This window comes from Callithrix jacchus, chromosome 9 (assembly GCF_049354715.1).
Source record: "Callithrix jacchus isolate 240 chromosome 9, calJac240_pri, whole genome shotgun sequence".
Lineage (NCBI taxonomy): Eukaryota > Metazoa > Chordata > Mammalia > Primates > Cebidae > Callithrix > Callithrix jacchus.
In genome coordinates this window covers 56,199,228-56,214,756 of record NC_133510.1, presented here as the reverse complement: position 1 = coordinate 56,214,756, position 15,529 = coordinate 56,199,228, and the positions used below count along the sequence as shown (strand labels likewise).

Sequence of the window (15,529 nt, the reverse complement as noted above, 5' to 3'; positions counted from 1 at the left end):
ACTGTTTTGAAATACATGGTCCAAGTAAGAGTATTTTAGACAACAAAAGGCTAAATCCGTCTACCTAAGAATGTGGGAGAAATGTTCCTTTCTGGCAGAAGGAAAACCAAAGTTTTGGGGTCTTGGTGAAGAGAGGAAACCTAAGCAAGATGGCAGCCAGCAAGTTTATAAAGAGAAGGATGATAGGAGACTAATCCCCCTTAGAAGGGATGTACATGGACTTTAGCATAGTGAATATGAATCCCTGTCTCTTTGGATGCATAATCTAAGCTCTCACATGACCCTCTAACCTTCAGGGAAACCTCATTACACAAGGCAGAAAAATGGTCAGGGAACTAGTGAAGAAAAAGTAGTCATGAGAAGTAGGCTAATGAGCTGTGGATTGGCGAACAACAGAAACATGAATTCATAATAACCCTCAAGATTGCTTTAAGATCTAAGGATAGGCACGAACTTTGCACAGTGAATGAGATAAAAGTACTTTATTTGAAAAGTAAAAGCAAGAGTAAGCACAGAGAGTTACAGTGTAGGGACATCCTTTCAGGCTACAGCAATTTATGTGACAGAAGCTTATGGGATGCAGTTGTGTAAAAACGTGGATGCTTTGGTGAACCATAAAAGCTGGATTTTCTGGCAGGGGTCGGGGGTTATAAGCGTATACTTTAAGTTCTACTGAAATCCCACTGTGTTGTGCCTAAGTACAAGTGTCCATTACTGTGGTGGTGACAAAGTCTTTCTATTAGGATTATTTTAAGTTTGGTCTTGAATCTGTAAATCTTTTTTTTTTTCAACCAAGATAATATTACTTAGGCACCCAGATGTATTAGAGTGACTTTCCTAAGATCATTCACCTCCAGATGGTAAAAACACCAGAGCTCCTGGTTCTCTCCTGTGGTACTTTTGTCAGCATACATTACTGCTTCTTGTAATTAAAGCTTTGTATTATATACATTCATGATATTTTATAACACCACATATAGATTACTATATACATATGTGTGTGTCTGTGTATATATACATGTATTTAGAATATCTACGTTAATTCCATTAATTGAATATCTTTTATATGACTGGTACTAAAAATATTTCTTTATGAATTTCTTTACAGGTCTCTTCTGCTGTACAGTGAAACTATTATTTTAGTTTTACCTGATTCATAGGACTTTGTGAAAATGTGGTTTGGTAGAAATATTGTTTATTTTTAGGAAATTATAAAATTATAAATCTTTTAAAATAACAGTGGTATTTTAAAATAGATATTTTAAATTCTTTTTCTTCCATTCTGGGCATTCCCTGCTTCTATGGTTTAAGCCAAACCCAAAATAAACCTTTTAGTTCATGCTATTAAGATTCGACTTGTAAAAGGAAAAAAAAGTTAGACAACATAAGTTATAAAGTTAATATAATTTAAATACATTAGTCTACTGGGAAAAAAATTCTAATTTTGAAGACTATTAAATGGAAATATTTTTACTCTTTAGGCCCTAGAAGTCAGTCTTACCAACGTCAAGAAATAAATGCACATAGATGATGTTTTTTAGGGCTGAAAACATGACCTCAGCTAACCTCAATCATTTTGGTTGTCTAAATACAGACTATAACAAAATTGATTTGATTCCTTAATTATAATTTATTGAAAGGGCAGTTACAAAGTTTCACTTATTCTTGCTATCGTCACTAAAGCACAAATATTTTTGTGCTCGAATACCAATCTATCAATAACTACCAACTGTAAAACCAGTCTCTAGTTTTTCAAAGTCAATATAATTAACTTGAAATACATTTCATTATCAAACTAAGTTGTAAAATAATATTTTCAAACAAATCCAAAACTTATTTTTATTTATAGAAACAAGCCAACACACAGTAAAATTAAGGAAAAAATACACTAGTTATTTCAAATAGTACCACAAGCCATTTTTTTCTGTAAAGGACCAAATATTAGATATTATCACAAAACATTTTAACACCCACTCAAAATAAGAATCATTCAATTGGCCCTGGAAGAACACACTGAAATTATTTTACATAGCATAATAATCAAGGAGATATAGAACATTTGAAAAACAGTTCCAAAAAATGGAATACTAAGATGTAACATTAATTCTTAGTTCATTTGTTATGGTAATGAATTAAAGCATTATAGAATATATTTAAGTCAGAAATTCTGTAGTATGAAGACAACTACCTTCAGTGTGAAAATACTGTTTTATATTAATAATGATTATTCTGGTATTTATATCAAATTTATCCTCAGATTTTCTCTCCTGAATTTGTTATTAATAATTTAACCCTGGAACACAAAAATATTTTATTCATTCTATAATACTTTAATTATTATTTAGAATATAAATCAATGTAAAAATGTGGGTATATACATACACAAATACATAAAAAAGGGTATTTAATATTTAGCCATAATAATATGTGACATACTACAGGTCACATATACATTTTCATTTATTGTAATTTAGTATGCCTAATAATTATGTTAAAACAATATTCTTAAGATGCTTATGCATACAATGGAACCATACAATTTGTATGATTTGAACTATTTACACTGTCTTAGGCACTCAAAAAAAAAAAACTTTCTTCTGAATAGTTCTTAAATTTTGGCTCAAATTGGCTGAGGTCCAATTCTAATCAACAGTCATTCTCTAATGAAGAAAAGGACCTACTACTTCAGCTCCTCTGTTACTTATGATTCCAAATGTTGCCAATGACACTGAGTGGTACCAAAAGGGTTCATGGAAGGGGTGGGCAGGGATACAGTGGCTGCTTCTACACTTCCAGAACTAGCATCCCAGACAGTCCTGTCCTGGGCTTACTCTAAATAAAGCTATTGCCTCCAATGCAAATATCCATAGGGCTCCAATTAACATGGGTTTGTCTAATGTCTGATATTTGGCATGAAGGGTTAGGTTTGATTTCTCCCTAATTGGCGTCTAACTATATTTTAGGTAGAGTCAAACTCTGAAGCCATAATTTAACACTCCAAAAGTCCAATTAAGTTACAAAAATATAGGCTTCAGAGTCTGAAAGACATCAAACTTTAACTTAATTGGGTTTTTTCACGTGTGTAATAACAGATGAAAGTGTGTTTCTTAATCGTTAGCGGTTGTCCATTTTAGAAACTGTAGTAAGCTTGTCAGACCTATGTATCATTAAGACTGCTTAGTATTTTTTCTCTAAAACAACACCCTTCCCTCAATCATGGCATAAGACTTCTTGGAAGATGATGGAAATTCTATATATAGAACAAGTATATAATTAACTCAAGAATTTCACTAATTTCCTTCACAACTGTATTCCAAATGAAATTTCAAAATAAAAGCCTAGTAGTTTTACACCTTACAATATACACTCCAAAATTAACCCATTAAGCACTTAATAATGCACTCTAAATTGTTTCTTTACCATCATCAGTTAATATTCATCAAATGCCCAATAGACTAGTTTCCCTCTATTTATGGATACTTTTTATGTATAACATTCCTAATAATCACATAGAGGCATTAAAATTGTGTTCTTGCAGGATCTTCCCACTGCTAACTGTGAAAAATAAAATAAGGTACTGCACCACATTTTTTCTTGACTGTAAGCTGTCATTTTGGCATAATATCTCAGGTCTTCTCTTTGGTCAAGAAAAGGAAAACTTCCCTTCCCAGAATACTTTTTCAGTTTCCCTTCTTCTGAAATAGATAGGCAGGTAGTTTCCTTCATATTTGAAATATTGTTTTGAGATATGTGAATTCCATTTCTGGGTGCATAACACTGAGAAAATTTAGCAACGAGACAGATGAAACTTCTCAGCCTAAACCGCAGAGAATAAAACCATGTATTTGCCTGGTGCAGAACTAGCACCCAGATCTCATGTCTCTCCAGCCCATTTTCTCTATCTCACCTCTCAATACGTTTAAAGGGAGAAAATACAGCTGGGTAGATTGATATGAACTTTATTTGAGAGCTGTTCTCAGAAATAACATTGAAATTGAATTGTTTTGCTTAGGGGTACATATCAACACTTTGAAGCAGGGTCTATAGGTTCTGAGGTTCTTACTTTGGAAATGAATTTAGAAAAAAAATGGGTTCATCTTAGTTCCAAACCAAAAGGCTTTAGTTTTTGAACTATCAAAGAGTTGTCAAAAGCACTCACAGTCTTAGAGTGTTGGGTTACTGAAATACTGCTCTAATTCAAATAATAATTAATTTAGTTGATGGCTTATATTGGACAGTACCCTTTAAAAGACAGACTTGTTATTTTTGAAGAGAAGAATTTGAAAACCTAGGGGGCTAACCTCTATAAAGCATTTGGAAACTTTTTTTTAAGGCGTATCAATACAGGGAGCCAAAGGGCTGAGAATTTTGAAAGGCAGGAGAATGAAGAGGAGCGAAGATTTTGCTTTTAGGTTTTTACGGTGCCTTCCAGTTCCGATTTTCTTATCTACAAAGTTAAAAAAAGAAAGTCAATAACACTATTAAAAGCAACTATTACTTCCTCTCAGGGATGCAAAATATTTATGATGTATCCTCAAATCATTGCATGATCTCTAAGAAGAAGAAACCAGACAAAGTAGCTAGAAAAAAAAAAAACCACTGAGTTTCATTAATAAGAAATGTAATAACAGCCAAAGTGGTATAATTGATCCCTTTAAAAATGAAGAAAAAATGATGCTCATAGCTGGCTTTGATCTACCTGCATTCAAAGAAAAGCAAGTTCTATCTTTAAATTGGAAAATTTTAGTCAGGCAGGAGAAGTCAAGCTGAGTGGTCACTGGAAATGCTGTCCAGTGAATCAGCAGATCTATATTTAAATTTTAGAATTGTATATGCCAGTCATGAAATGAACCAATTCTAGTTAATGAAAAATAAACTGGAATACATCTGTGCAATTTTGGAGATCCCAAGGCTATAATAAAAGCTAGCATGTGTATAGTACTTTACTATTTTTGAAGCTCTTTTTACATATTTGGTTTTATTTAGTCTTCACAACAACCCTGTGAGGTAAGTGTTATCAACTGCACTGTAAAACAAACAAACAAACAAACAAAAAAAAAAAACAAAAACAGAGGCTTTACATGTGTTTAAGAAACGTGCCTAAAGTCAAGCATTTAATAATGGAGGAAGAAGCCAGTCTGGGCACAGAACAGTTCTCTTTCCATCTGTCACTCATGTTCGAACCCTGTCTCATCTCTGCTTTGCAAGTGTTAGATGACTGAGAGATTGGAAAGACAAAGCTAGTTTTAATTAAATATGTGAGGACACTTTACATCCTGAGTCACTCTTTAGGATACTCATACTATGAATCTGAATTCACCAAACATGAAGATGATCTTGTTCATATCCAACATAGCACAGGATACCCTTATAACACTGATCATCGTATGTTTACCAAGTTCAAGATAAAGTCTACAGAGTACCTTAAGCAATCGTTTTCTATTCTTTAATAAAATCTGGCTTACCTCATACAAATCTGACTATAAATCAACCTCACAATAGGGGAAAAAAGATATTTTTGGCCAGTCAACAACATTTCTTTTCACCTTCAGCATCTTAGTAATTGTGCTTTCCTTGACCAATAATATGTGAAGAACCGAAAGAAGGGCGTGGCCAGTTGCAAAGTTACCATTTTGAAACGCAGGGTAATTGATAGTTTCTAACAGACCTTTCCCCATTCATTCTGCACTGGCCACCTCCTGCTCATTATGCCCTAGGTACTTGTGTCTCTTGGAGGTGCCAACTCATCTTCAGGACACCGTTTAAGGCTGCATTTTCTGATGCACAACTTAATTTTATTGGATGAAAACATAATTTCTCTGACGTTTTCTCTAAATACTAAGGCTGATGATGAGCTCTTTTTGTTCAGAAGCGGTGCCATACATTATATGACTTTTAAACCCATCAAGTCTTATTTACATTAGAAATGAAAATAAAAGAAACCAATAACAAAATATAACGCTAGGGTGGTTATACTTTTTCCTTTAAAAATATAACTTCTGTGTATTTCCAGGAATTAGACCTGTACTTTTTAGTACAGCATGTTTTCATTAATATTCCGTATAAAATAATATATACTTTTTGGTAGGAAGGTGAAAATGCAACTAGAAATACAGTCTTGTTCCCAATGAATTGATTTATGGTTGTATCAATAAAGTACATTTTTTCTTGTGATTTCTAGCTCAATTCATCTAATGGGTCTAAAAGTCAATCACAAGAGTCAAGTTGCATGAACTCAAGACTCAAGTTGAAACAGGAATGAATTTGATGGACCTGGAAGATTTAGGTGAGTCCTTCCATGTAACTGTACTGTTTGTTGGGCTTCGGTAGTTAGAGTAAAAAGTCTGTTTCCTGCTCGTACTGTCAGTGTCTTCTTTGTTGAATTTTTCCTTCAAGTTTTGGCAGCACAGGAAGCTTTGAATACAGTCTTGAAGGAGATGGCCACTAAAAAACATGTATATCCAGGGATTGCAGCAGCTATTCAAGGAAGCCAGTAATGCAGTGATGGTGATGGTAGGGTTTTCCGATTCTGCATAAAAAATATAAAGGGAAATTATGTAATGTAAGTAACTGAGCCCTGGATGAACTCATTTTTCTATTAACGAATTAAAAAGGAAAACATTTTAGATTAGCATAGAAAATGAACTATTTCATTTATCAATCAGGGAGACTGGGAATGTTTGAAAATTGCTTGACTATAAAATATTTTTGTAAGCAAGACACCTTAAAATTAATGCAAGTATTTTTAAAACACTATCAAAATATTTAAATATAATAAATGGAAATTTTCAGAGGTTTCATCTATTAAATAATTCATTTTTAAAAATCTGTATCTTCTATACTCAAACTGTGCTAATGAACACAGAAGTTACGGAATGGCTACAATTTTAATGAAATTTTAAGGGTCCGTAATAACTATGTATACTAAATTATATTTATCCTAATAACTCAGGAAAAAATATGGCATTAGGGATCAAATTTAGTAGTTTTAAATATCCTTGTAATGTGAAAACTGTACAGAAGTCCCTGGATGGTATAAGCTTTAGTTGTTATTTTTTGGTTAGAAATTTGGTTTGATTTGAAAAGAAAGCCATCTGTAATTGTGGTTCAAACAAATTATATTAAGATGAACAGCAGAATTAGAAAATTCCAATAAGATTCTAAAATATTTTATGATAATTAGCACTGGAAAACTGCACAAATAGTATAACCTTTCATAGTGGAGCTACTGTGTTGATAATATACCTTTTCTAAAAATAACAATAAACACCAACTTTTCCTTGATTATTACATATAAGCTTGGATCTTCTTACTCTTTTTATGCCAGAAAACAATTACAGGTTATTATTTAATTATACTTTGTGCTAAGATGCTGCTTTCAGAGGTGATCAGGAGCCATGGGTAAGACGGTGTTCACAAAGAATGAAAATCACCAACCTATCTATGCAAAGGTGAAGTTTTTCTTACTTGTGTGTAAATCCTGCTAAAGCAATAATTGGACTGAATTTCTTTATTTGATTGGCAATGTTAAGAGGCTTCTAAGATCAAGCAAGATGATAGTAAACCAGAAATAAAGTGTTTCTATTGTATTTTTTATTAGCGCTAATATTATAGTCTGTAAGAATATTTAAGTTAAATTCATATGGAAATGTTCTATTTGCAAATATAACTTCCAAAGTATATTACATGCCTCCCCTACTCCAATTCCAAAAAGTGAAAGGGTAGACAGCTACTCCCAGATACCTATTTCCTGTTACCAGAAACATTCTGATAACAACTGTGCCATTGGAATTTATTTGGTTTGAGTTTCAACAAGCATTGAAATTTGTTTTTGTCTTTACTAGAAGAAGATATTTTCAAGATGCAAAAATTAAATAATTTATTTTTTGCAAGCCACCACGAAGTTAGTTTTCCTAGTTTGGGAAGAAATTAAAAGCAAACACAGTAGTAGGTGTAGAGAACATTTCCAGTAAATTACTGTAAGAGTTATATGGAGACATATAGAGCCGTGTGGTCAAATTAGTGGTGAAAGACTAATAAATCAGTCTAACAAATTTAGATGATCAATAATCCTGCTTTGAAATACCAAGAAAAAAGCGTTAATCATTCTTGGAAAAAAATAGATTATAATGAGAAGAACATTATTAGCTAAATGCCAAATTGGAATTACTCAATTTCTAAAGAATCTTTCTCTAGCTTTCCTTAGAAGCATGTCTGTTTCTATACTTGCCCCTGAGGCATTTCTACACATTTAAAAAAGTAATTGTAATACGTTTCACAATCCAACAAAAAGCAGTTGTGACAGTAAAAATATTTCCCTGAATCCAATAGACTTGAAATGGTATTAATACAGTAGCTAGTGATTTGGCAGAAAGTCATTATTCGTTGTAATTGTCTGGCTGACTCTAAGACACAGTTTCTGGAATTATGGTCTTAGCATCATTGCACACTACAAATGCAGAGTCCTGGGCCCTATTCCAAACATTCTTAATTAGAATGTCTGCGTGGGGAATCCAGAGATTTGCTTTTCTTTTTCCTAACAGTGTTACTCTAGGGTGCGACTGTATGTACACACAGAAGTTTAAAAACTACTGCCCTAGAAGATACGATGAAAAGAAATGCTATATTCTCTCTTACACACACACACACACACACACACACACACACACACACACACACACACACATCTATCCCTGCACTTTCCTCCATTTTCCCGGCACGTACCGGTCCAGATGGAGTTCGCATCCCAGACAGACCACATCTGGATGATGAAAAAAGGTGCCCAGCAAATGATGTAAGCCGTCACGATCACAAAAGTCATCTTCACCGTGCGGATCTTGGCGCGGGAAATGGACTTCACGCTACTGACACAAGGCGCGAGCAGGAACCCCTTTTGGAAGGCACCACCCGCTTGCTCTGCGCCCTTGTTCTGGCGCGACGCGGTCTTCCCGCGGACGTTGCGCCAGATGTTGCAGCAGATGAAGCCGTAGCAGGTACCCAAGATGACCACGGGCGCCACGAAGATGCCGCCCGTCATCCAGGTCACGTAGGCACGGGGACCCCAGGGCTGGATGAAGGTGGCCCAGCAGTCGCGGGCCTTGGTGACATTGTTCACCTCGATCATGGAGAAGACGAAGTACTGCGGCGTGCTCAGCAGGAAGCTCAGCACCCAGGCGGCCCCTATCATGAGGCGCGAGCGGCGCGCGGGCTGTTGCAGAGTCTTGAGCGGGTGGCACACCGCGATGTAGCGGTCTGCCGTCATGACTACTAGCATGTAGGCCGATGCGAACATGCCAAACACCTGCAGGTGCTTCACCACGCGGCACAGCCAGTCGGGGCCGCGGAAGCGGTAGGTGATGTCCCAGCACATCTGCGGCAGCACCTGGAAGAAGGCGACGGCCAGGTCGGCCAGGCTGAGGTGTCGGATAAAGAGGTGCATGCGGGAAGTCTTGCGCGGCGTCCGGTGCAGCGCCAGCAGCACACTGCTGTTGCCCAGCACGGCCACTGCGAAGGTCACCGCCAGCACGGCGATCTCCAGTTTGGCTAGCTCCTCGTTGCGCTCGTCTTTTGGCGGGCCATTACCTTCTCCAAAGGGTTCGGTCTCCTGGCTCGTGTTGGCACCGCCGGTGACCAGAGGCCACCATGGGCTGGAGTTGCCCGAGGGGCCCGCATCCGGGCCGGTGGAGAAACGCATGCTGTCTAGGCAGCGCCTACTCGCCTTCCTCGGAGCCCCAGCTCTCGCGGGCCGCTCCCTCCCCGCCTCGCAGGACTTGGGCTCCACGCCCCCGAGAGCACCGTCCTCGCCTCCTTCGCGCGCTTGCCGCTGGCCGGGTTCTGCGAACCCTCCCGCGGGCGTCTCCCGGAACAGCGTCCCGCCTGCTCACGGAGCAGCTCTCAGCAGGGTGAGCCGGCCTCTCTCCCTGCTCTGCCTTTTTTCAACTTTAGCGAAGTCGAGAAGGTGCGCTCCGAGCTTCTGGAAGCACTGGGTTCCCAACTCAAGTATTTATGCCGTGCTTGTTTCCTCAGGATTTGGTCCCTCTCGCTCTAGTGGCGGAAAACTGCTGGTTGCCTACTCCCCGCTCCCTGGAGTTTTTCTTTTTTTTTTCCTCTCCCTACGTCGGTGTTTGTCCTCTTTGCATCACTGCTGCGGGGGTGGAGCTGGGAGACTTGCCGATTCCTCCGCACAGTAGGCGGGATCGTGGCGCCTTCCCGCTCCTGACTTCCAAATCTGGGACGTGTCATGCCTTTTCTGGGCTCACGGTCGTTTCCTCAAGCTTCCCTCACTAGCCTCCTTAACCATGCATTTGACTTGAACAGGCTAAGCGCGGGACCTGAAAATCTCCTGTCCACGCACCGGTGCGCGAACTCTTGCCCCTGAACCTGGCACTCAACCTCACCTCCTCCAAAGTGGGTTTCTTCCTTCTCACCGAGCTCATCCTGGTGCAGCTAGTCTGGCAAATTTTATTCCCGAGGCAAATTTTCCCGGGACAAACATTTCTCCCTGCTCGCTCCTCCCCACTCCCCATCTGCAGAGGAAGAACGGTGCGTCCTAAAGGGCTATCTCTTCCTAGTATAGTCTTTGATGCATGCTGTTTGTTACCTTGTGTTTGCGACGGGAAGAACACACTTATCACATTGCAGCCCCAGGGGCTGCTGTGCTGGTATTCACAGCGGGTGGGGTGGCGGAGTGTCTCCTTGGGGCCTAGGGACTTAGGGAGTTTTCTCTAGATTCCTGGCATTTTCTTTTCTTTTTTTTTTTTTAATTAAAAAATTTTTTTTATTTCATTTTAGGTTTTGGGGTACATGTGCAGAACATGCAAGACAGTTGCATAGGTACACACATGGCAGTGTGCTTTGCTGCCTTCCTCCCGTTCACCCACATTTGGCATTTCTCCTCAGGCTATCCCTCCCCAGCTCCCCCCCCCCGCTGTCCCTCCCCTATTCCCCCCAATAGACCCCAGTATTTAGTACTCCCTTCCCTGTGTCCATGTGTTCTCATTTTTCATCACCCGCCTATGAGTGAGAATATGTGATATTTCATTTTCTGTTCTTGTGTCAGTTTGCTGAGAATGATGTTCTCCAGATTCATCCATGTCCCTACAAAAAACACGAATTCATCGTTTTTGATTGCTGCATAATATTGCATGGTGTATATGTGCCACATTTTCCCATTCCAGTCTATCATCGATGGGCATTTGGGTTGGTTCCAGGTCTTTGCTATTGTAAACAGTGCTGCAATGAACATTCGTGTGCATGTGTCTGATTCCTGGCGTTTTCTGCAGGAAAAGCCTGATTCCCATAGCGGGGATAGCGGAAATTTGGCCGTAGTAGTCCCCTGGGGACTGTCTGGTTACTACTGAGTCGTGGGGACATCTTTTTGGGTGGACAAAGAGCAGCTGCCAGACAGTGGTCACCCAGGCAGTACTGTCCAGGGCAAAGGACAGAAAAAACCCTCCAGGCTCCAGCGTTCAGGAGTGAGAAAGAGCAAATATCAAGAGAGAAAAGAGGCCCTCAGGAGGAGATACCACCACTTACTTACCCAGGAATTCCTTATTCTGAACAGCTGGAGCCCCTCTGGAGGGCCAGAGGGAGGCAGAAATCCTATCTCCCTCAGCTCGGTGTTAACTTTGGTGAGGATATACCTCGAAATACGGCAAGGGGGAGCTGTTTTCGGGCTAGTTTACAAAGGAAGAAAGGAAGCACTTTAGGCAGTTATCTTCTCTGCAGAGTCAGGAGCATGACTTTGTTGGTCAGAATGTTTCTGTATTGCGGCGGTGGTGTAAGTTTGATTGTCTCAGAAAAATATCACCCTCTGTAAAATGTAGGCACAAAATGCAAAAGTTTTATTCATTGAAAGTTCTCAGTAATAACTTCACTTTACTATCCAGTTCATTCATGCAGTTACCAAGGTCGTCACGTTAAGATGCTGGACTTGAAATCTGGAGTCCTGCTTCCTGTGGCTATATAATCCTGGCCCTGTGTGTCTTAAAAATGGTAATGAAAGGACTTGCCTTTCCTGTTTATGAGGTCATTGGGAAGATCAAGTAGACACTGTTTTGTTTGGGGAAAATGCTCAAAAACTGAAAGCTGTGTTGTGTTGGTTCATTTTCTCTAAGATATCCAGGAGGCAAAGGATTAAAAGGGTTCAAGGATGGTGGATAATATGTAAAAGGTTTCCAGGCCACCTGTCTGGAAATATCCTTCAAGCAGTTAGGTAATAATCACTCACTCAGAGGCATGACCTTCCTTTAAGGCACAGATTGCAGTATTAGTGCTTCTAATGAGAAAGAATGTTGACTGAACTTAATGTCTAAGTATTGCAAAGTGATCTGTTGGCCACAGCCTAGTAATTTTGTGACTTGAGGTTTTAGGTTTCTTTCAGGAGAGGAAATCTGTAATACAGGCCCACCAAAATTTCTTTGGATGTTCTCATTCTGGGAGATGGAGTGGTAGCTTCTCAGGAAAATCATCTGTATCAGACAATCTGATCCAATCATGAAACTATATCCAAATATCCAATTTATAAAAATAACTTCTCAAGTTACATTGGTGGATACACTTGCAAGATATTATTGTTCACTGACAACAGTACCAATTACCCATATATAACAAATGTATATGTGATTAATATATAGGTGTATGTGTATATGTATGCATCTGGGCATTCTGTCTATCATCTATCTATCATCTATTATTATCTATCTACCAATCATCCATCTATCATGGGGCCTAGAAAGCAGGAAAAAAAAAACGTTCACTGCAGATTGTAGAACCAGTCCCTTTTTAAACCCATATAGTTTTAAACATGTCTCTGACTTAATCTAACTGGTTCTACGTGCAAAGGAAAGCAGGACCATTACAATACAGACTTACTACTCATGTGCCTCACTGGACCTGCTATTAAAGTTACCCCATAAAGAGTAAAGTAACTGTGGTCTTAAAGTATGAAAAAGAAAACACCACAGACAATCTTTTATGTGGCGTCTTGTGCTTTTTCATAGATCAATTCACATTTTCTTTCTACTTTATATATTGTTAGTACTTACCTTTTCCCTCTTACTCTTTGTAGATTTCAGTTAACATATTTTAGGGCTGAAAAAATGGAAAATGTAAGGAAGTTGTGCATACATATCCTGGAATAATCATTCTCTTTCATTTACCAGTCTTCTTTTCTCTCATTTTGTAATTCCAGGTATTTGAGAAGTACTTCAATTCATGGAAGCAGCTACTTCCTTCACTTACTAGCTGTAAGACTTTGTTTTCATCTTTGAGTTTCAAATTCTTCATCTGTAAAATCTTGGTGATAAAACAATGCTATTACTACAAGGATTGTATTAATGGTTGTTTAAATTTCTGTAATTTTATCAGTGTTCAAAACATTTTCTTTTATTCAGGTATGTAAATCTTCCATATTACCTGCTGTTTTATCATTAACATTTTCCCTTCCAATTAAAGCAACATATTTCCACTTTACATATGCGCAATGAGAACACTTTCATGGTTAAATACGTTGGAGAAATACTGTGTATGCATTCCACCCTCTCCTGGTGGTTTATACATAAATAGGACCTGAGAAATTTCAGAAAAGAAACTTACTTAACCTTGTTCATCAATGTTTTCCAAGGTTATTTCACCATGGAAACCCCTGTTCTTTTACTTTCCCCATGGAATGGTGATGAACATGTCACAGGACAAGGTGCCAAAGCAGGAGCACCACCACCTTGGACAAGCGCTGCCATTTTAAAGTTCACCTTGAACAAAACTGCCTAAATCCAAAGGGCATTAGGCTAATGGCTAAGGCCAGCATGACCATAAACCACAAATGACATCTCTGACCAGAAACATTCCAAATCCCTCCCTGACCAGAGACATGTCAGCCCCAAGGTAACCTCCTCTCTGACCAGAGACAGTCCAACCCTGCAATAGACTTCTCCCCTGTACAGAAACATTCCAAGTCTGTGATAAATTTTCTTACCCTAAAACCAATAAATACTCTTAGTCTGTAAGAGAGAATACCAAAAATCAGCCAGAAGCCCCTCTCATGTTTATTCTCCAAAATAAACTTGTCTTTGACTGTTGAGCCACTTTTTGTGTTTCTTTCTTCTTTCTTTAACACTTACACAAGGGACACAGTTTGAGGATCACTGAGTAAAGGTAATTGGAATCTGGAATGTTTGGGGACCACCACTGGACTAAGTCAAATGAAGAAGTTAGAGAATCAAATCAAGTTTAACCTACTCTGCTAAAAGCAAGGAAGCCCAAAGTAAAAGGTTTGTGCTTAGTTATTATTGATGTAAAGAGAAAACTCTGTTAAATATTTGAAGAGATTTATTCTAAGCCAAATATGAGTGACCACTGGTTTGTGACACAGCCCTTGGGAGATTCTGAGAACATGTGCCTACAGTGGTTGGGGCACAGCCTAGTTTTATAAATTTTAGTGAGGCATAAGACATCAATGAAATACATGTAAAATGTACATTGATTCAATCTAGAAGGGTGAGACCACTTGAAGTGGGTGGAATGGGGGAGGTTTCAATTCACAGGTAGATTTAAAAATGTTCTGAATGGCAATTGGTTGAAAGAGTTATTATCAATAGAAAGGAATGTCTGGGTTATAAAAAGGGATTATGGAGACCAAGGTTTTATCATTCAGATGAATCCTCCAGGTAGCAGGCTTCAGAGACAATAGATTGTAATTGTTTCTTATCAGACTTAAGATCTGAGTTGAGTTAATGCCTGAATTCCAAAAGAGAGGAGGGTATAGTGAGGCATGTCCAACCCTCCCCTTCCCTCATAACCTGAACGAGTTTTTCAGGTTAACTTTGGAATACCCTGGGCCAAGAGGAGGGTTCCATTTAGATGGTTAGGGGGTCTCAGAATTTTATTTTTTGGTTTATATTATCATACTACTTTATGTATGTTTCATAGTTACTATTCAGTATCTCCTACTTTCTCTCCTTAAACTGTCAGTTTTCTTCCCTCTTCTTACTGAGAAAATGAATGAAATTAAGCATTGTGCAGGAGCCATAAAGAGTTAAAGAAACCAATAACTAAATTCTTGTGTTTGCAGGATAGCAAATAAGAAAAGAAACAAGTTGATGAAATGCTGAAACTCCCCCTGCTTGTGAGATTAAAAAAAAAAACAAAACTGGCTGCAATTGGTTAACCAAGATGGCCAACTGGAGTTTGTGCAGAAGAAGCTTGCTATGTCACAGCTGGAATTTCTATCACATGTTTCATACTAAATCCTCTCAAATTGCATGAACCCATGAGTTAGCATGAAGAGATAACACACATGCCCAAGGATTTTCCAGACTTCCCCTTTTTTTCTACCAAATCACCCGCTAATCCCAGAATCCACCCACTAAATCTTTTCTAATAAAAATACTACCATGAAGCCAGCACAAGGAGATAGATTTGATCTTGAGTCCTGTCTCTTTGTCAGTTGACTTGCAATGTCATGGAAGAAGTCTAACCTCTCAGGATATGTAAGTTCAATGGAGTAATTTTGACCCTTCGTCTTGTGCAT

The 15,529-nt window shown here is 38.5% G+C and overlaps 1 protein-coding gene across 1 annotated transcript; it reads right to left on the bottom strand.

Annotated features, from left to right (window-relative positions):
* Positions 1-1,825: 1,825 nt before the first annotated feature.
* On the bottom strand, positions 1,826-10,067 carry AVPR1A (arginine vasopressin receptor 1A). Its single transcript, XM_009004143.4, has 2 exons — positions 8,725-10,067; positions 1,826-6,529 (listed from the first exon to the last, which is right to left on the bottom strand). The coding sequence occupies exons 1-2, from the start codon at positions 9,692-9,694 to the stop codon at positions 6,243-6,245; spliced, it is 1,257 nt and encodes a 418-aa protein (XP_009002391.1). The 5' UTR covers positions 9,695-10,067; the 3' UTR covers positions 1,826-6,242.
* Positions 10,068-15,529: the final 5,462 nt, after the last annotated feature.

Excerpts from the sequence above, each read along its gene's own strand:
- AVPR1A (XM_009004143.4), bottom strand. The coding sequence starts at position 9,694 with ATGCGTTTCTCCACCGGCCCGGATGCGGGCCCCTCGGGCAACTCCAGC. Across the intron at positions 6,530-8,724 it reads TGCGAACTCCATCTGGACCG|AATCGGAAAACCCTACCATC; the intron begins GTACGTGCCGGG and ends TTTTTTATGCAG.